General features: G+C 40.2%; 1 protein-coding gene across 6 annotated transcripts in view; it reads right to left on the bottom strand.

Moving 5' to 3' along the window:
- Nucleotides 1-203: 203 nt before the first annotated feature.
- LOC123766900 (DNA helicase MCM8) overlaps nt 204-20,282 on the bottom strand; it is a 34,368-nt gene continuing 14,289 nt past the window's right edge. For all 6 annotated transcript variants that reach the window (XM_069307471.1, XM_069307469.1, XM_045756368.2 and 3 more), the window contains 12 exons: nt 18,879-19,068; nt 15,550-15,806; nt 14,702-14,806; nt 12,395-12,550; nt 11,522-11,753; nt 9,929-10,092; nt 8,948-9,160; nt 7,485-7,630; nt 7,129-7,351; nt 4,914-5,075; nt 1,321-1,540; nt 204-1,109 (listed from right to left, as the gene is read on the bottom strand). In XM_069307471.1, the coding sequence (XP_069163572.1) occupies nt 1,337-1,540; nt 4,914-5,075; nt 7,129-7,351; nt 7,485-7,630; nt 8,948-9,160; nt 9,929-10,092; nt 11,522-11,753; nt 12,395-12,550; nt 14,702-14,806; nt 15,550-15,806; nt 18,879-19,068 (2,052 nt within the window). In that variant the 3' untranslated portion in view covers nt 204-1,109; nt 1,321-1,336. The remainder of the gene's footprint in view (nt 1,110-1,320; nt 1,541-4,913; nt 5,076-7,128; nt 7,352-7,484; nt 7,631-8,947; nt 9,161-9,928; nt 10,093-11,521; nt 11,754-12,394; nt 12,551-14,701; nt 14,807-15,549; nt 15,807-18,878; nt 19,069-20,282) is intronic.

Genomic DNA, 20,282 nt, shown 5'->3' with positions numbered 1-20,282 from the left:
CCGGCCCGAGGCCAGGCTTGACTTGAGAGAGTTTGGTCCATCAGGCTGTTGCTTGCAGCGGCCCGCAGACCAACATATCCACTGCAGCTTGGTTGGTCCGGTACTTTTCGAAGAAGGAAGTAATGTCTCGGTAATGTCCAAAAACAATTTAAGACCCATATCTTGGATAATAATCAGGGAACAATATACAAAATACACCGAAGACAATTTAAAAGTAAATTTATTTAATCAAATGCAAATTAATTAACCCTAAGCTAGTATAACACCCTATTCCTTAAGAGGCATGGTATATGGACTACAAATTGTACAGGGAAAATTCGGCAGACTTTTACCTTCCCCCTGCTTCTACTCAACCGATGTTATGGCTTCATGGTGAATCATCCCACCCCCCTCTCTTTCACTTGCCCAGTTCTCAATAAAATCTTTTTCTCTAGCATCCTTCTAGGTGAAGTTTTAGCTCCATCCCTAAGGCATCTTACCCTCAGAAGCTCTGCCCCTTTTCTAGGTCTGCATCCAATCAATTTGAACTAGGCCTAGATTCTGGTACCTTCAGTCAATGAGAAACTAGGCCTGGCCCTGTCCAATGAACAGTCTTCAAAACTCCAGAGGCAGCATCTTCCCACAAAAGTCTGGATACTATCTATCAAGGCCTACTGAGAACAGTAGAAATCCATCCATATTGCCAAATCGCTTCCCCGCCCTGTTAACTGCAAGGCGAGGGGAGACACGTGACAGACCTTATAATTTGAAACGATTGTAATCCTATGCCCTCGAGCCGTCCGGAAGGAAAACAACTTAAGTATATGGTTCAACCTTTTACACCAAGTCTGAGATGACCCAGAGTAGTAGAGAGACGAGAGGTTACAGCATTGCACATATTCAGTCTTAGGGTTAACAGAATGGCTGTGATATGCTCTCTGCTCTTCCCTTTATCAGATCTTTTCACTTTTCAAAAAGCAATAGTCATACATGAAGGGCAATTCCATAAAAAATGTTTTTGGAAAAGAGTTTTTTAATGTTTATTTTTTTGTGGTCCAGGAACACATTCTATCATTTGAAGTCTTGCATCTACAGGCAATCTGGTTAGGTTGGGTTTCAAACAGCTGACTCTGGAATAGAACCCACACACGTTTGAGAGTTAAAGGGACCCTATAATGAGATACATGTTTTCTAAGTATTTTAGTCTATGCACGTATGTATATAATGTACACAAATACGAAAAAAAAACTTGGTTAACTAATGTAGTCCAAAGTGTAGGTACAGTATAAACAATTTGACACGACGCATAGAATATAACTCATTCATAAAAGAAATGCTTACTTAAATGATTGCTGTATTAACAATCTGCAGTTAAGAGCTGGTACACTTTAGGACCCTTCTTCAACAAATATCCCTGGTGATTGAGACTTGCAATAAAGTCTCCAAAGTCTCCAACTTGAACGTTTGCTTGGCGAGCTAACTGCCTCATCTCATCAATGCTGAACATGGATTTGTAGGTCTTGTCTGACATCTTTTGGAGAACTGCCACAAACTTTTTCATCTACAAAGCAATTAAAAAACAGTTGCAATAGTTATACACCACTCATATCCAGAAGGGATTTTTCTAATTCCAATATTTATATACATGTATTTAGTAAATATAAACCAACTTACAGTATTTAAGAAACTTTCTTGCACAAGTATCCTAAGTAATCATATGATTTGCAATATTGTAATAATTAACACTTTCGCTCACTGCGCACGAGCCCCGCACTACCCCAGGTGGGTTTCAGGGTTTCACGGGAGCACACGGTAATTCTGAAAAGTGTATACTCTTTTCAACTTTGTCACCTCAATTCTCATCCAAGGTTTTTCAATTTGGTATCATTGTGTTCATAATAAAATTCTCTACAGGACTAAATGCATATAAAGTCCAAAAGCCCGGCGTACGATCCACAACAAACAGAGTAAGTGAGAGCTTGTTACCCGGGAGCCCGCAAGAGCGGTAATACGTGTACACTCTTTTCACTTTGGTCACCTCAATTCTCGTCCTAGGCCTTTCATTATGGTATCAATGTGTTTGCAATAGAATTCCCAACAGGAGTATATGCATGTAATGTCAAAAACCGCAGTGCGCTCCACCCACCAACGTGATGAAAGCAGGCCAAGGTTACCTGGAAGAGAGTGCCACACCACCCCAAGGGGTGCCTGGCCTTCCATTAGAGAGCGCAGTAATACTGAAAAGTTTATACTCTTTTTCAACTTTGTCATTTCAATTCTCGCCCTAGGGTTTTCAATTTGATATCAATGTGTATGCAATAGAATTCTCTACAGGACTAAATGCATATAAACTCCAAAAGCCCGGCTTACCACCCGCAGCAAACAGAGAAAGTGAGAGTGAGTTACCTGGGAGCGAGCAAGAGCAATGAAATGTGTACTCTCTTTTCACTTTGGTCACCTCAATTCTCATCATAGGTCTTTCATTTTGGTATCAATGTGTTCACAATTGAATTCTCTACAGGACTAAATGCATACAAACTCCAAAATCCCGAAGTACCACCCACAGCAGACAAAGAAAGTGACATCCCATTACCATGTGAGCGCTAATCAAGCGCAATAAAATGTGTATGCTCTTTTCAACTTTTTATATATGGCATATAGGGTCCAAAACCATGGTGCGCCCCTTCCACAGCCAAATGTGAATGCTGGGCACAGTTTTTAATCTGTGATTTAATCTGACACAGCATTATTAATCTGTTTTTAATAATGCTGCGTCATTACCAGAAATCCGTCTACTAAATTTAGCATGCAATGCTGCATCGTTACTGAGCGAAAGTGTTAAGCTGACTGCACCAAACAGAAGCAAACTCTTTTAGTGGATGCTGCCACAGTTTGTAAGGGGTAAAATGAGAGAGAAAAAAAGGACCTGGTCAGGTAACAAGGAACACTGCCCCTGAGCAAACTGTGAGGGCATGACATGGTCTCATGACCCATGCAGTGGAAAACAGCTTGAAGAAAATAAAAAATAACGGAAACCTAGGCAACTGCACACAATCCTGCAGGAATGTGTGGCACTGTCAACAACACTGGTAAGCACCCTGCACACCTGCATCACACATATACAACCCTGAGTGCACGTCACCCTGCCTTCCTGTCACACAAAGGAAAGCAAACTTGGATGGCACCCTGAGAAGCTGCATGAAGCACCATTCTCAATCTATAATAAAAGCTGAATGCCTACAGCATCAGGAGAGTAACTAGGTAAAACTAGAGTAGGGTACCAGCCATGGTGACCTTCCTATTAGTTTTCTTCTGATAACTGTGTTTAATGTAGATAATGTTTTGTGCATAGCCTGTATAATGGCTTTATTGTAAGTGCTAGTACTGTAATATATATATATATATATATATATATATATATATATATATATATATATATATATATATTTTTTTTTTTTTGCTATCTATTCTATTGAGAAAGTAATTATCAAAAGAAGGCACCAAGCCAGGAGACTATGCAGCACAATTCTATACGAGAACAAAAGTGAATAAGGTGAGTAATAATGTCAAGGGTACCAGATTCACCAAGGACTCTATCGAGGGACAGTTGGGAAGCAAGGCACACAAACGTCATGAAAATCAGGACATTCAAAAGGAGATGCATGACTGTAAGAAGGACAATGCAGTTTGGACAAAATGGAGCACCGACCTGCTCCTTAATGCCTGTGAATCAAACGTGCATGGTCAATATGTAACCTCGCCAGAGCAGTTGCCCCACTGCCGGTTACAATGGTAGGAAGAAGGCCAAGGCCAACTGTGTGCTCTTAAGGCTGCCTTCAAGAGCACGCAGTTTGTTACCAATAGCAGAAGACCAATGGGCACAGATTAAGGAATGAATGACTGGGTAGAAATCGGAATAAAGAATGCCTTTTCATGAAATGGGATATGTGCGGATAGCATCCTTAGTGGTAGTGTCTGCATGCTCATTTAGGGAAATAATATGGCTTGGAACCCAGCAAAACTCAACCTGCTAGAGATTAGAAATGGTCAATATTGGATTTCAACTACCATAGTATGTATAGGACTCCAAGGTCATGAGAGCACTACAAGAGTCAACCACAATGACACAGAGGCACTAATGACAGAAAAGCAATTAACAAAGGGCATACAAGATAGCATATAGTTCAACTGTGAAGATGCTAGCGTCTGACGGTAGGTGGCACATGTACGTTTTGTCTGGATTGAAAACAGAGTATCCAACACCGCAGCAGACTTGGGCCCCATCTGTGAAGAGGGCAACAGAATGCTAGTTTAATGAAAAATGTTCAAGGTGAAGGTGTTTCCAAATAATAGGAAGGGTAGAAGCCCTAACCATGTAGGTTAACAAAGCCTTGTAAAACTTCACAAGCAAGGCCCATCAAGTGGGTAAGGATGAAATGACACAAGAAGAGACATTGCTAACACAAACTGAAAGGGAAGCTTATAAGCAAGATATTCGAACAGAAAAAAACGTTCTATTGGGAAAATAAGCAGTTAACCATAACCTTCATTAAATCTGATAAAAGCCCAGACAAGTAAATTATCTCCTGGTAAAGTTTACTCTCAACTTCTTGTTTTCCACATGCAAAAGCATTACTGTGCATAACATTATTGTACTGAACAAGTGTTTCAGTTTACAGTCATTCTTGGTACACCATAATTTATCAAGGTAATTTCAGGATATTCCTAGCCACAAATCACTAGTGAGCCTGTTTGTATGGTCCACTACAAGTATGTTGACCAATTACTATACAGTATATCATGAGTTTCAAAACAGACTCCGAATACTGTATCTTTAAAATCTTCAAGGGAAAATAAACAGTACAGTAATGTTATATTTTCCAACACCACTTGGTATATAATTAATTGTATTTAAAGAGCAACCCATTTCTTACCTGAGCTCTATTACTAGATCCTGAGCCATGTTGAGATCTCTGGAAATCAAGAAGACCAAACTCGTCTGAAAAGGTGTCCATCATAGAGAAACGCATAATCTCCACAACATCTCTGGCATCATCTTCAGTGGCCTCTTCTCGTAACACACAACGAGCTCGTGCCTGTGTGGATCATAAGGGGTGTAAAATTCCATCATTATATGCAACTTTAGAGAAATTTTTGTAAACAATGATCAGCCATTCTGCCTTGGGGTAAATATGTCATGGCCACTGGAGAACAAGGTGTTGAACCAGTCGGACAGGATCTTATATTCACTGAGCGAGATTCACATATCATAGGATTAGAACATGAAGTCCCACTGTACATGCAAGATTCAGCAATCACTGTGCCCTGATATTCAAGGACTCAGTTTAAGTATAGCCAAAGAGCAAGGGAAGTAGGAATGTGAGTAGATGAATAGAGTACTAGAAGAGTGAATTATGAGTACGAGAATTCCAAGTTGGAATGCATTGGGATACCCAGCTTGATGAGAGGACATACATACTGCACAAGAGAACTGCCAACAAATTTATTTTAATGGAGGAAGAATGTAGATGTTTAGTAAAGTTTGTACTGTGTTTTATTTAAATTATTAATCAAGAGGAGAAAATGACATGTACATAATAACATAAGAATAAAGGTACTGCAGAAGGCTTATTGGCCCATATGAGGCAGTTCCTATTTATAACCACCCAATCTCATTCATATATATGTCTAACCCACGCTTGAGACAATCAAGGGATCCTACTTCTATTACGTTATGTGGTAACTGGTTCCACAAATTAACACTTTCGCGCTCTCGGCGCTCAAAAAAAAACCAATACCCCAGATGCTTTCGGCACTTCGCGCGCCTACGCGGTAAGACCGAAAAGTGTACACTCTTTTGACTGTCCTGACAATAATTGAAGGCGCACGTATTTAAATTTGGTATCACTGTGTTCGCAATGAAATTGTCTATAAGAGCATACCTATAAAATGCCGCCCAAGCATAAGGAGTATCAACACCAAATAAAAAACTATGCAGATCACTCGCCGAGAGCGCCAAACAGCAACAAAATGTTTCCACTCTCTTAATGGTTGCGAAGCCTACAGTTGTCCTACATCGCTAATTTTGGTATCATTGGAATCGCAATAAAATTCTCTACACGGACATATGCATATGAATGTTTAATATAGGTAATTGCCCACCCGCATGAGTGTGTGAAGTGGAGAGTAGTTAGCCGCGAGCGCACTGGCGAAAACACAGGGGGGAAAATCATGCTTGGAAAGTTTATACGTTTCCTGACCCTACTTTTCTATGTACGTATTTCTTTTTTATACCAATGTGTTCGCAATAAAATTTTCTATAAGATGAACTGTATAACATTTGTACAAAGCATGTGTAAGAGAAGCGCCAAATATAGAACCACGTCGCTCAGAATGCGTTCACGGCAGAAACGAACGCATTGTTTTCGTTCGTTTGATGTTTGTCATGTTTATACTTGTTGAAACATTTTATAATTTGTATGACAGTGATCACAGTAAAATTCCCTACACAGACATATACATAACACATACAAATATTTCCCACGTGTTGGATATATCAACGGCTAAAGGGAACCCACTGCCACACGCTCGCCACACCCCCAAACATACTTTGTGTAATTTTTTTTTTACTCATAGAAGTTTATGTGATATAATATTCATTCTGGTACCAAAACATTCGCAAATAAATTCCCTACAAAACAAAAGTATCCCCATCCATTTCGGTTAAAAAATGGAATTCATAGAAATATTTTTTCGATGGACGAGAAAACTCGGCTGTTATGCGGAATCGTAAGAGAAAACGGCGACGAGTTATCTCTAATCTAAAGCGCGAAAGTGTTAACACCCCTCCTTGAAATCCCCTTTGTTATGCCCATTCATCCACTTGTACACCTCTATCATGTCACCACTAATTCTTCACATTTCCAGAGAATGTAATCTAAGTTCTCTGAATCCTTATCTCATATGAGAGGTTTCTAATTTGGGGGATTAACTTTGTTATCTTACGCTAGATGACCCTATACCAAAGCAAAGAAATGCACTAAACTGCATCACAACCACAAGGAAAATGTCTCTCGAGTTGTTAGCCTAACAAGGTAAAAGGTTATAACAGGCAATAACACACGTGTATTGTGTATAGACTGTACATACTTCTGTCAGCCTAATGAGCGATTCCAACTGTCTTGTTGTAATGGGTGTCGAGTTGGTACTCTGGTGACGATGCCGAAGGTCAAGATAAAATTGCTGAAGTACCTTTGCTGCACCAGGAGTGAGTCGTGGCTGTACATATTTTCGTGAATAACAAATATACTTGCGCATGAGCTGGTGAGGAACAGGATCAAATGGCTCATCACTACGGTACTTAAGGCACTCTCTGAGGAATACAAGTGTAATTGCTTAATTATATTCTATCCATATTATTTGTAGTAATATTAAAAAGCCTTTTATTTACAGTTTAACAGGTTGCAAATATAGATCTTTAACATACAGTAGTTAATAATTATTACCTCAAAGACTTATCTCCATCAAGAATACTAGAGGTGTCTAATAGGTCTTGTTTCCTGATCTTTCCTCTTCCATGGACCTCGCCTGCTTTTCCTCCCGTGCCACTGTGGAGAGCCATCACGTGCTCAGATAAAAGACAGTCCAACTCCTGTTTAAAAAAAAAAAAAATATATATATAATTATGAAGCACTGCGAAACATTATATGAACATCTCAAAAAATCTTAAGGAGGACACAGGTTTGACTTGAGTATTCAAGGCATTCCAGACATGTGTTGGTATATATTAATACCTTTTTATTGAAGTGGCACAGGTTCTAAAACCATAAATATAAGCCCTAACCCAGTTCAATGTGTTGCCAGTTATCCCAGTCTGCCTCTACTGCTGGCCCCTAGAGGAGTGACTGAGCTTTATTTGAATGTTAATTTATTGCCACATGTATGTGCATGCGCACTGATGATCCTCGAGTACCTGATTAGGGGTTCCAGTGTATTCCCCTGAACTTACTGTGGTGATAGGTGAAAACAGTAGTGTACTATGAAGTGACATTAGTGTTAACCCTAGGTCTCATTCTTTCTAGAACATTCATCTTTTTCTTGGACCTCTTATAATCCCAGTTTGATTGGTAACTTTACATGACATTAAACACAATCAGTATCTAAGTCCATGTACAGTAAGTTAAGATTACCTAAAATAATTATTTACTGATGATCTTGCATTTTACTGAAACTCTTTGTTTTGAGAGCTGTGTACCTTTGTTTCCAAAAATCAATTGAATGAATCAATTAAATATGCCAAAAGTAGAAGATAGAAGAAAAAGAGGTGATATGATAACTACGTACCAAATAGTAACAGGAATCGATAAAATTGATAGGGAAGAATTCCCAAGACCTGGAACTTCAAGAACAAGAGGTCATAGATTTAAACTAATGACACTAAGATGCCGGAGAAGTATAAGAAAATTCACTTTCGCAAACAGAGTGGTAGACGGTTAGAACAAGTTAGGTGAGAAGGTGATAGAGGCCAAGACCGTCAGTAGTTTCAAAGTGTTATATGACAAAGAGTGCTGGGAAGACGGGACACCACAAGCGTAGCTCTCATCCTGTAACTACACTTAGGTAATTACATCTTGTGGTCTGGAGAGTGGACTATGGCTCCAGAAGCAATCAAGGGGCTAGCTTAGAATGAATAAACAAGTGCTAATTTTATTACGTATTGTATGATTTTTGCTACATTGCTCCCCTTTCTCAACAAGCTGGTGCCTCCCTATCTTATTAAGCTGGGAAACAAGGGTAAGGTTAATGATGATAAAATGTTGACTAGAAAGTTAAAGTAGCATGTTCTAATATATATGAGAATCAAAATACCAGTACTGTTTTTGTCTTCAAAACAGTACATAGATGCACCAAACTATATGAAACTCAATAATACTATGTCACAACTTTCAACACAAAGATGGATGTTTACCTCATCAGGTTTATCCAAAAGTATGAAGACAAGGTCAAATCTTGAGAGAAGTGCACTGTTCATCTTCAGATTTTCTGAGACTGTCTTGGCCTTGTTATAGTGGCCACCAACAGGATTGGCAGCAGCAAGTATGGACGTTCTGGCGGGAAGCGAACATACAATTCCTGCCTTTGCTATACTAATACACTGTTGTTCCATGGCTTCTAGCAGTGCCTGAAATACAATGATATAAAGTTGTTGGCATTTGATTTGCTTTCAAATTGATACTGTTGTGTCTCATATTAATATCCAGTATTCAAATATTCAGGTACAGTACAATCAAAGTCCCAACTTATACAGACACCCTTTTATAATAGTTAATTTAATGTGCTTTATTTGAAGATGCTACACATTTTTCAACTATGACAGTCAGGCCTCAGAAGAGGACTGTGAGTCTTAAGACTCCTCGTTTGCATACAGTTAACTTACAGGCAGAATCTAGTATTTTATCACCAAGGATGTCTCTGAACTTCAGTTTTTTCTGCACCTTACCATTATACCATCAGCCTCCTTATATTTCAAATTATTTGAATTATTTGATTTCCAATATTGTTCCATATTTTGTCTTTTTGAGCTATCCTAGTCTGTTGTTATCCTAGAGCAATATCCTACTGGCCAAGGACAAGATCACAAGCCTGGCAAGTTAACATTCCACACCACGTAGGTTCATCCAGCGAATAGGTTCAAATCCTCATCAAGGCCCTTGTGAATTTGTTCGTTGATAAATCACATTACTGTGATTTCTCTGTGCATTCCACACCAACCTAATGTGAAAACCTTTCAATCTATTCCACCTGGCTTGTACTGACACTAGGGAGAGACTGAAGAATACTCATTCCAGCCATAGACTAGTGCTCATCACAAATCCAAAAAGCCTACCCAAGTCACAACTTAGCAATATGAGAGACCATTAAGATACTCCCTGACAAACTACAGACTTACTTGATGTTGATTGCTCATCTTATCAAACTCGTCAATACAACATGCTCCCTGGTCGGCCAAAACCAAGGCACCTCCCTCCAAAGCATAATCTCCGGAGCCTCCCTCTCGACACAGAGTGACTGTCAAGCCAGAAGTTGTGGTTGTGTTTCCACAAACATACACACCTAAAAATGTAAATTAAAATCCAGTATAATTTGTTCTACACAAATTCTAACAATCACTGCAGCTTTGATGCTGTTATTTATTTATTAACCATTAAAGCGTACAATGCTCTGAGCTCCAAGTCACCACCACCACCAAGTCATATCTGCAATTCTTAAAATATTTGAAACAAAATATTTTCATAAGTTTCTTCTTTGCAAATGGGTTCAAAACTGAACTTCTGTATATCCAAGGAAGTGCTATACAGTATACAGAAGTTCAAAGTAGTTACATTCTGATATATACGATACATATATACGAATATTCTGGTAGCATTGCTAGTTGAATATGTCCTTAGTTGTGTTTGCAGTAGGATAAGAGTAGGTGTGGTGTAGAGGTGGAGGCAGCGTCACTTCAAGCCATGCCACACCCCTTATTTAGATAAAAGTATTAGGAATTTTCCCTATAAATATAATTCAGATCTCCCTCAGTATCTAGGGAGCTATAAATGGAGATATAAGATTAAAAGACCAACAGAGGTAGACCCCAAGGTGACTTTTGAAGATGACCCCAAGTCCCAGGGGCAGTACTTACAGGGCACCTAGGGAAGGTGACCCTAGGCACAAGCAGCCCAAGTACTTGGGAAATTACTCCTGGCTCGCGCACCACCAGAGAAAACTCACCCCACACCACGAGGCACAGAACAGAGGACAGAAATTAGGAGCCAGAGCCACAGCAACCAATGCCATTCACATCAGCCAAAGAACTGAAGGTGTGGGTTGCCGGCGTGAGGGGTCTGGGGCTTCCCCTTTCTTCCTCCCGGGAAGGGGGAAGCTGCACAGAAGGCGGCGCGGCAAGTGGTGACATCATGTTCGTTTGCTTGTTTTTCTTTGGGGAGTTCTGTCCACCTGTTTGACTTTTAGTAGTAGTTTCAACCAGAATAGGGGTTTGTTTTGGGATGCTTACCTTTCTGGTGCCTGACCCGGTCAATGGCAGACATAGAATGCTCCAAATCACATATGCTATTCTATAGGCCATTGCTCTTCGTGCCTCTCTGAAGGGGCCAGGTTCTGGCTCGTGGTCCCCTGTAGGCCTATGAACTCCATTCACATTGACTGATGCCAAAGTCTAATATACAGTATTACATATCAGCCTGGATAGCTCTGGGAAGCTGAAGGGGCTCCCCCCCCCCCCCTAAGAAAAATATTCATTGTCTTCCTTAACCCATTATTAACCTGGTGCGGGAAGTTGGAAAGATTCAAGCTGTGTTGGGAAGTGATTGTTGACCAGGCTTAAATGTTGATTGCTTATGTCCTGGCAAAAACCAGACATTGCTTAAAGAAATAACTAATCAACCTGTTCAGAGAGAAGCGTTTCTTCTGCACGCACTACATATAAGTTGTAAGAAAATCATGCTCAACAAGGAATATTGCAGCAAATTAGTGCACTTACCTCTCGGTGCAACATTAGCACATGCCTGCAACATTTGGCTTTTCCCCAAACCTGGGTCGCCCACTACAAGAATGTGAGGGTCACCTCGTACAGGCACACGGTCATGACCACACTTAGTGCAACCCCCAAAAAGGCAGAGAATCAAACCAGCTTTAACAAGCTCATGTCCATATATTGCCGGGCAGAGGGATCCTACCAATAATTTGAAGAGATTTGGTTGTGCTTGGATCTCCTGTAAATTAAAACCTAAAATTAATTTAGAATTCCTTTAATACCCAGTAACATTATTATCTTGGAAAGTTGAAAAGTTGTTATTGTTTTTTTAACATGGATAACTCATTGTAACACTACTTGCTGGTATATTACATACTGTACTTTCAAAATACAGTACTGTAGTTCATCATTGGAAAACCACATTCCAACGTCAAGCCTAATGTCTGCATCATTTTTCAGACATTTTGGAAATCTCAGTCACTAGCGCAATAAGAAACAATGGTTAAACATTTCCCCAAATTACACAGTAATAGGCTGTCTTTATATAAATTCCCCAAAACTTACATTGATACATGTATGTGGTTACTCATATTCATACATTTGTGCTGATCAAAAATTCTGGGTTAAAAGTTGCAACTTTGTCATATATAAGAAATAGCTTCTCAAGAGATGACTGAAAACTTTGTCTTATTCTGACAATCCAATGTTTCCATGGAAATTTACCATTCTCAGAAATAATCACTCAACATTTCCTCATCCACCAAAATTTCTACACCTGCATCTGTACTGCATTATATAATGAGAATGACGTTCTCTAAAACGAATAAATAGTTTCCTTGACTTTGATAACTATCATAGTAATCAAGAAGTACACCATACCTGAATAGCATAATAGTCCTTAATGCTGAACTCGATGCCAACTGCTGATGCAGAATCATTGCCAGCCTTGCAATTGGTGACAGACGAGGCATCAACGTATAACTGGAACATGCATTTGTCTCCCTTGTTTCCTCGGCCTTCTTGGCTCTGGCTCACCTGAAGAAAGGAAAGTGCATTCGCCTACATTTAGTTTCCCCCTGCAAAATGAAGTGTATCAAGGATCACCGCTCCGATCTTGTCTCGTTCCTGTCCTTGACAAGGGGAATCACGACGCCTTTGACAGTGATGAGGTTATTAGTGGAATTATTAAACATTATGTTTTATGATCCATTAATCTTAATCAGCATATATTGTACTGTATATACACTACAAATACATCTCCTGAGATTTAATATGAAATAATGAGGAAAACTTTTCCCCTCAAAATACTAATTTGTTTTAAAATTTCACCAAATGTACTTTTTTATATGCTGATTAAGGATAACAGGTTAAACAAATTATATTCTAATAATTCAATGTACTGAATTATGTTTTTACAGTACTGCATATAGAGCCAGTTTCTATTACAGCATAACCTTAATTATGATATAAGCACAGCCTATTGTATGTCTTGAAGATGACAGGTATCACTATGGGGGAGTGATATCGAGCTCTCTATACCCTGTCTCCTACCCACTTATACCACGAGTGCTAGATTACATCTCTGAACATTACAGCCATCATCATATTTCTTCTTAAAGCTGTGAATGTAATTGCCTTCAACAACTCTTCCTTCAGTGCATTCCACTTCCCAACCGATACAGGGAATACAGGGAATGGAAACATTCTCATATCTCAAAGACTCAATTATGTGTTCAGAGTCTAGCAATGTCCCCTTGTCCTGGTCTCTTGTATTATGTATACATTTTTCCTTCCCAGTTCATTTTGCTTCCTCCCTGTTCTCCTCTGACATACCCTGGCCAATGTACATCTCACATTATTCCCTCCAATACTGTACTGCAATTTCCTCTTTTCTCCAGGTATATACCTTATTAGAGTACTGTTATGAAAAATCACCTTCACTAATCAATTGTTTTCATTCTCAATCCTCCCTATAGAAAAAAAAGTATTTCCCTGTGGAAATACTTGGACGGTCAGGGATGGAACGGTGATCTGCATGATGCGAGACTGTCGCTCTACCATCCAGCCCAAGTGGTTGGGCACCATTGCTTTCCTCCGTCCCATCCCAAATCCTTATCCTGACCCTCTTCCAAGTGCTATATAGTCATAATGGCTTGGCGCTTTCCCTGATATTTTCCTTCCCTTCCCTTCCCTTCCCTCCTCTGTTTGCCTTTCTTACCAGACACTGTTGAGGATTCCTGTCAGTTTTCCAGTCTCCTCACTTCTTCAAATTAATGATGAGAACATTTGAAATGGTCCTTGTCACGGTGGGGAAGGGGGGGGGGGGGGGAACTAGATCCTTGTCATAGTGAGGGACAAGGTTCTTGCCACAGGGAAGGATAAGGTCTGAGTCACAGGGGAGGATAAGGTCTGTGTCACAGGGGAGGATAACGGTCCTTGTCACAGGGAAGGATAAGGTCTGAGTCACAGGGGAGGATTAGGTCTGTGTCACAGGGGGAGGATAACGCCCTTGCCACAAGGAAGGATAAGGTTCTTGCCACAGGGGAGGATAAGTTCCTTGCCACAGGGGGATAAGGTCTGTGTCACAGGGGGAGGATAACGTCCTTGCCACAAGGAAGGATAAGGTCCTTGCCACAGGGGAGGATAAGGTCCTTGCCACAGGGGGGATAAGGTCTGTGTCACAGGGGGAGGATAACGTCCTTGCCACAAGGAAGGATAAGGTCCTTGCCACAGGGGGGGAGATATGGTCTGTGTTACAGGGGAGGATAAGGTCCTTGCCACAGGGGGGGGATAAGGTCTGTGTCACAGGGGGAGGATAACGTCCTTGCCACAAGGAAGGATAACGTCCTTGCCACAAGGAAGGATAAGGTCCTTGCCACAGGGAAGGATTAAGGTCCTTGCCACAGGGGGGGGGTAAGGTCTGTGTCACAGGGGAGGATAAGGTCCTTACCACAGGGAAGGATAAGGTTGATGGCTGGCAAGTGATGGATTCCTGTGTGGATGACATATGCTCTGGCTCCGGATGTATCCAGGGAGAGGACGACAAGGGAGTCTCTCAAAATCAAAAGGTTACCAATCACAAAATCAAAGTCACAGTTACAAAAGTAATCAAAGTTATATTACAAAATCAAAATGACCTAATGTGGGGGTACATAATTTAACAGTGAGCAAAATGCTACAACTAACCTTGACAATTCCAGTAATAGTGATCATATCTCCTGGAACACACGAGTCGACAAGATCTTCTCGAACTTCACATTCAATTGTGCGTGGAACACGACCTCCCTCTCTCTATAAAGAATAAATGTAGATTATTTCCAAGGCAACATTTTGGAATACTTCAGGCTTATCTACATTTCCTGTTGACCTTTTCAAATGTAAAGGGACAGGGGCTGGAATAGCTTATGGGGATGAATGGGGTGTCATCACTAAACAAGGTCAATGCTATACATGTCCAAATTAGTTCAAGAAGAGTATAAGTATCAACCAGAAGCCCGAAGGCACCTGCCAACAGAACATGATGGGTTCCAGGAAAGTGCCATATGAATGCATGCTGGGCTCAAGGAAGGTGCCATATGAATGCATCCTGGGCTCAAGGAAGGTGCCATATGAATGCATCCTGGGCTCAAGGAAGGTGCCATATGAATGCATCCTGGGCTCAAGAAAAGTGCCATATGAATGCATCCTGGGCTCCAGAAAAGTGCCATATGAATGCATCCTGGGCTCAAGGAAGGTGCCATATGAATGCATCCTGGGCTCAAGGAAAGTGCCATATGAATGCATCCTGGGCTCAAGGAAGGTGCCATATGAATGCATCCTGGGCTCAAGGAAGGTGCCATAAGAATGTAACACAATAAATTAACTATCTTTGGAGATATTGGGTACCCATCTTTACTTAATCCATGACAGTAATTCCACAGACAACCAGGACTAGCCTGCTACCTAATACGATTAAATTTCATCACTTGATTCAATGAGTTAGTCACTTGACATGTTATCATATGTGTGTAGCTATGTTTCTGGTGAAGTCTTACCTGATCATCACTAATAATCTCTTGTATTCTGAAATGCTGCCAATCCACTGTGTGTGTCAGCTTGTGCGAGCGTTCTGGCAAAAATGATCTCGTTCTGCAATCTTGAACATTGCAAGATGTAGGCACAGTGTATCGGCCCTCAGTCTGGTTAACTCCCTGTACGCTGCCACATCTCATGCAGGTAAAAGCCAGTCTGGTACATAATGGCTTAATGCTGCTCACACGTACAACTGTACCTTTGACACTCACAAGTCTGCCTGAAATAAAATGGCTTAAACTCGCATGCTATCAGTGAAAAAAATGGCAGCACATTTAATCTTGTTATTATCTTCGGGGCCTGACAGCTGAATGAACAGCGCTTGGGATTCGTAGTCCAGGTTTGTTTCCCAGTGGAGGCATAAACAAATGGGCAGTTTCTTTCACCCTGTTCACCCAGCAGTAAATAGGTACCTAGTAGTCAGACAGCTGCTATGGACTGCTTCCTAGGGGTGTAATTACCTAAGTGTAATTACCTAAGTGTAGTTACAGGATGAAAGCTATGCTCGTGGTGTCCCATCTACCCAGCACTCTTTGTCATATAACGCTTTGAAACTACTGACGGTTTTGGTCTCCACCACCTTCTCACCTAACTTGTTCCAACCGTCTACCACCGTTTACAAAAGTGAATTTTCAATTATTTCTCCGACAGGTTTGTTTTGTTAGTTTAAATCTATGACTTGTTCTTGAAGTTCTGGGTCTCAGGAATTCTTCCCTATCAATTTTATCGATTCTTGTCACTATTTTGTACATACTGTAGTGATCGTATCTCCTCTTTTTCTTCTATCATCTAGTTTTGGCATATTTAATGCCTCTAACCTCTCCTCGTAGCTCTTGTCCTTCAGTTCTGAGAGCCACTTAGTGGCATGTCTTTGCACCTTTTCCAGTTTGTTGATGTCTTTCTTAAGATATGAGCACCACACAACCACTGCATATTCCAGCGTTGGTCTAACAAAAGTCGTGAACAATTTCTTTAGTATTTCTCCATCCATGTATTTAAAAGCAATTCTGAAGTTAGAAAGTGTAGCATAGGCTCCTCGCACAATGTTCTTAATGTGGTCCTCAGGTGATAGTTTTCTACCTAGAACCATCCCTAGATCCCTTTCTTTGTCAGAATTCTTTAAAGATTTCTCACATAATTTATAGGTTGTGTGGGGTCTATGTTCTCCAATTCCACATTCCATAACATGGCATTTATTCATGTTAAATGACATTTGCCAAGTGGTGCTCCATATACTTATTTTGTCCAGGTCTTCTTGAAGGGCATGACAATCCTCTAGGTTTCTTATCTTCCCTATTATCTTAGCATCCTCAGCAAACATGTTCATATAATTCTGCATTCCATCTGGTAGATCGTTTATGTAGACAATGAACATTACCGGTGCAAGAACTGAACCCTGTGGTACTCCACTTGAGACATTCCTCTAGTCCGATACATTGCTTCTGATTACTGCCCTCATTTTTCTATCAGTCATTTTCTATCAGAAAATTTTTCATCCATGTTAGAAGTTTACCTGTCACCTCTTCAATATTTTCCAGTTTCCAGAACAACCTCTTATGTGGAACTCTGTCGAAAGCCTTTTTTAAGTCCAGATAGATGTATATATGTATGTATGTATAAGTATCCACTAGGAAAAATGAAACAAAAATTCCTAGAAACCCATTAACAAGGAAATACATTTAATACTGTACAGGGTGATTAACCGAATCACGTTTTATGTTATTATTTTTGCATATGTATGTACTGTATTGTATATACTGTATGTTGTTACGGTAATCTGCTTAGGCAGTAGATCCTGCCTGTTCCCTATACTGCCTATTCACCAACGTATCTACATGCTCCAACATAAGGAATCAACATCACCGACAACAACAATATGTGCTCAAAACGTATTGGGTGTTAAGACAGCCCCCTCCTCACTCCACCTTATAGTACCCGAGACTCCTGAACACCTGCTGTCTCGAAAGGGACCAGATGCAACTCACTAACGACCATTCTCTTGCTGGCCAATGGTTACCTATAAAATTCGTGCCATCTCTGACGTCATTCACCCATATATATACAGTTTGCTGGCGTCCAGTCATCAGAATACACTTCGTGCTCTCAGCAGTACCATCTACTCTTGCCTCTCCAGGAGACAGTAGATGCGTACCGCTTTTTACACTTCGTGCTCTCAGCAGTACCATCTACTCTTGCCTCTCCAGGAGACAGTAGATGCGTACCGCTTTTGTATAAAGTCATTGCACCCCTTTTGATTAACGTAAAATCTCACCTGTATTTATATTTCTTTTTGATCTTGTGTAAAGCCAAGTGTCTAAGGGGTTTTGTTTATCATTAATTATTACTCATTATTTTGTGTTATTAGTCATTTTCGTTACATTAAATGTTTGAAGTTTTTATTCTCTTTGGTTTTTACCTGCAACTCTCACACCATAGAGGTCATAAACAGTTTTATTTTCTTTGTTTTACTTTTTTTTTATATTAATGTGCGATTGGCACACCAGCCAGAATAGCCACTGCTCTATTTCAGATTCTCGTCACAATGTGTATGCAGTACAGTATATTTATATTTATTTTTTAAGAATTTACAGTACTTAAAACTATGTTATAGCACACAAAATAAAAATGTCTTGGGGTGTATCAACTGTCACTTACTGCAAGTTAAATTCCTTTCCTGATAAGTGGACATCCACAAGCAATGGAGTCAGGGATGAAAGTGAAGTGAAATTGTGTGCTACCTTCTGTTTACACAGCTAATGTTGTCACCAGGTGCTGTCGCCTAACAAAGGAGGAGGCCTGGTCGAGGACCGGGCCATGGGGACGCTAAGCCTCGAAATCATCTCAAGTTAATCTCTCAAGATAACCAGGTGTGGGTAGTGACCAAATGGACTGAGACTTCTCCAGTATATCTTCCCCTAAACTGGCCTGATTAGGACAGCTTGAAAAAAGTCCCAGCTCTGTCAGGGATGAGATAGTTGCATTGAACCTGGCTAGTGTGCCCCTAGGGTCATGGGACAAGTGAACAGGTGGTCCAAATACACATATAGCATTTAAGAGTACAACAATATACCATACATATGAAAAATATTAGATATCAATAAAAAGCAACTCAGATAAATAAATGTATTATACCTATCACTTTAAATCAATGGAAATATTAAAAACAGCTAATATGAATATTACAGCTAAAATCTGAATACTGTACTCTATAGTAGGCCTTATGTACACTTAAATGGGGTGATAAAATCTTTAATAACCAACTGGCAGACATACTGTACATTAGACTTCTCACCATAGCAGTTGGCTTTAAGATTCTTGAGCTTCGTCAACTTAGTCTGATTAACAAGTCGGGCATGAATTAAAGGTAGATTAGCCTCTGGAAGAAGGTCATCTAAAGCTGTATTATCTGCTACCTCTGACCCTTCTGCTAATACTTCTGCTGCTTCACGTTTCAGTTCAGTTTCAACTTCTTCTGTTAGAAGCTGAAATAAACGATAATGTTTGTTAAATTTAATTTGTTACAATTCATTACAATTAGAGGTGCATCAAATATCGGTGGCAACGCCTTATTTTTGCAGTAATATACTGTATAGGTATCTGTCAAGTGTAAGCCAATACTTCAGATACTTTAGGGGAGGAAGGGGGGGGGGGGTGAGATTCTAATGTAGATACCTGTATAACAGTATAATGAGCTTGAGAACCTGTATACCAACTGATTGAAGGTCGAGAGGTAGGACCAAAGAGCTGAAGCTCAACCCTTGTAGGCCCAATTAAGAAAGTACTCCTGCCCCAACCAATCTTACACCTCAGACAATCACATCCTGCTCCCACACTCGTGCTCTTATCAGTCTTGTGCCCTCCTGCTCAACATTACCTAATTGTGCTTGCAGGGGTCGAGCTTCCACTTTTTGGCCTCGTCTTTTAACCTAAGCTTCTTTCTTTTTCTTTTCCTTGTTTTTTCTTACGGCCCCTGTCTTATTCCTATTACTATCCCCTTTATTACACCTTACCTTTCATACCTTTTGCCTTGCTTTTTCTTCCTCTAAGATTTTCTTCTCCTCACCTCTCTCTTGCCTATTTATTGCCTTTGCCTCCTTCCCTCATTGCAATTGACTTGAGAATGGTCCAGGACGAACTGAAACGTCGTCGTCCCTTCACTTTCTAGTGTGGTTTGGTCAAAGCTATTCTTTTGGGAGTCATATATCATTCAGTTGGTCTAGCACATGTCCGTCAATTCTGATTACAGTAGTTTTGTCTGGTTCAAATTTAAATTAGACACTTCCTGTGTATTAATATTAAGTTAACTGATTAAACTTTTTTATAAATCAACACTTATAAGTGAAGCCTTCGACTATAAAAGATAATGCAACTCCCTTTGAATATCCAATAAATGACATTAGCACTTGACAATAAATGACAATCTATAAATGATGATGAGAATCCCCCCTTTTGTTCTGCCTGCTTAATGTACATGAGAATAACACAACCCAGTAGGTCACTACAGATATCTTGGAGACACCTGTCTGAGGAAGGTCAGCCTCTGTGACGTCCTTACCTCGATGAGTTGACCTTAGCGTGTGTGCTGCTGTTCTGGCAAATCTAAACCTTTATTGCATAATTTCCGAGAGTGGTCTGCCCTAGGCAACATTGCATGTGGAAGTACTGTAATGTAGTCTTAAAATAGTAGAATCCTACA

Source organism: Procambarus clarkii, chromosome 60 (genome assembly GCF_040958095.1).
Source record: "Procambarus clarkii isolate CNS0578487 chromosome 60, FALCON_Pclarkii_2.0, whole genome shotgun sequence".
Taxonomy (NCBI): Eukaryota; Metazoa; Arthropoda; class Malacostraca; order Decapoda; family Cambaridae; genus Procambarus; species Procambarus clarkii.
This window is presented reverse-complemented; position numbering and strand designations above follow the sequence as displayed.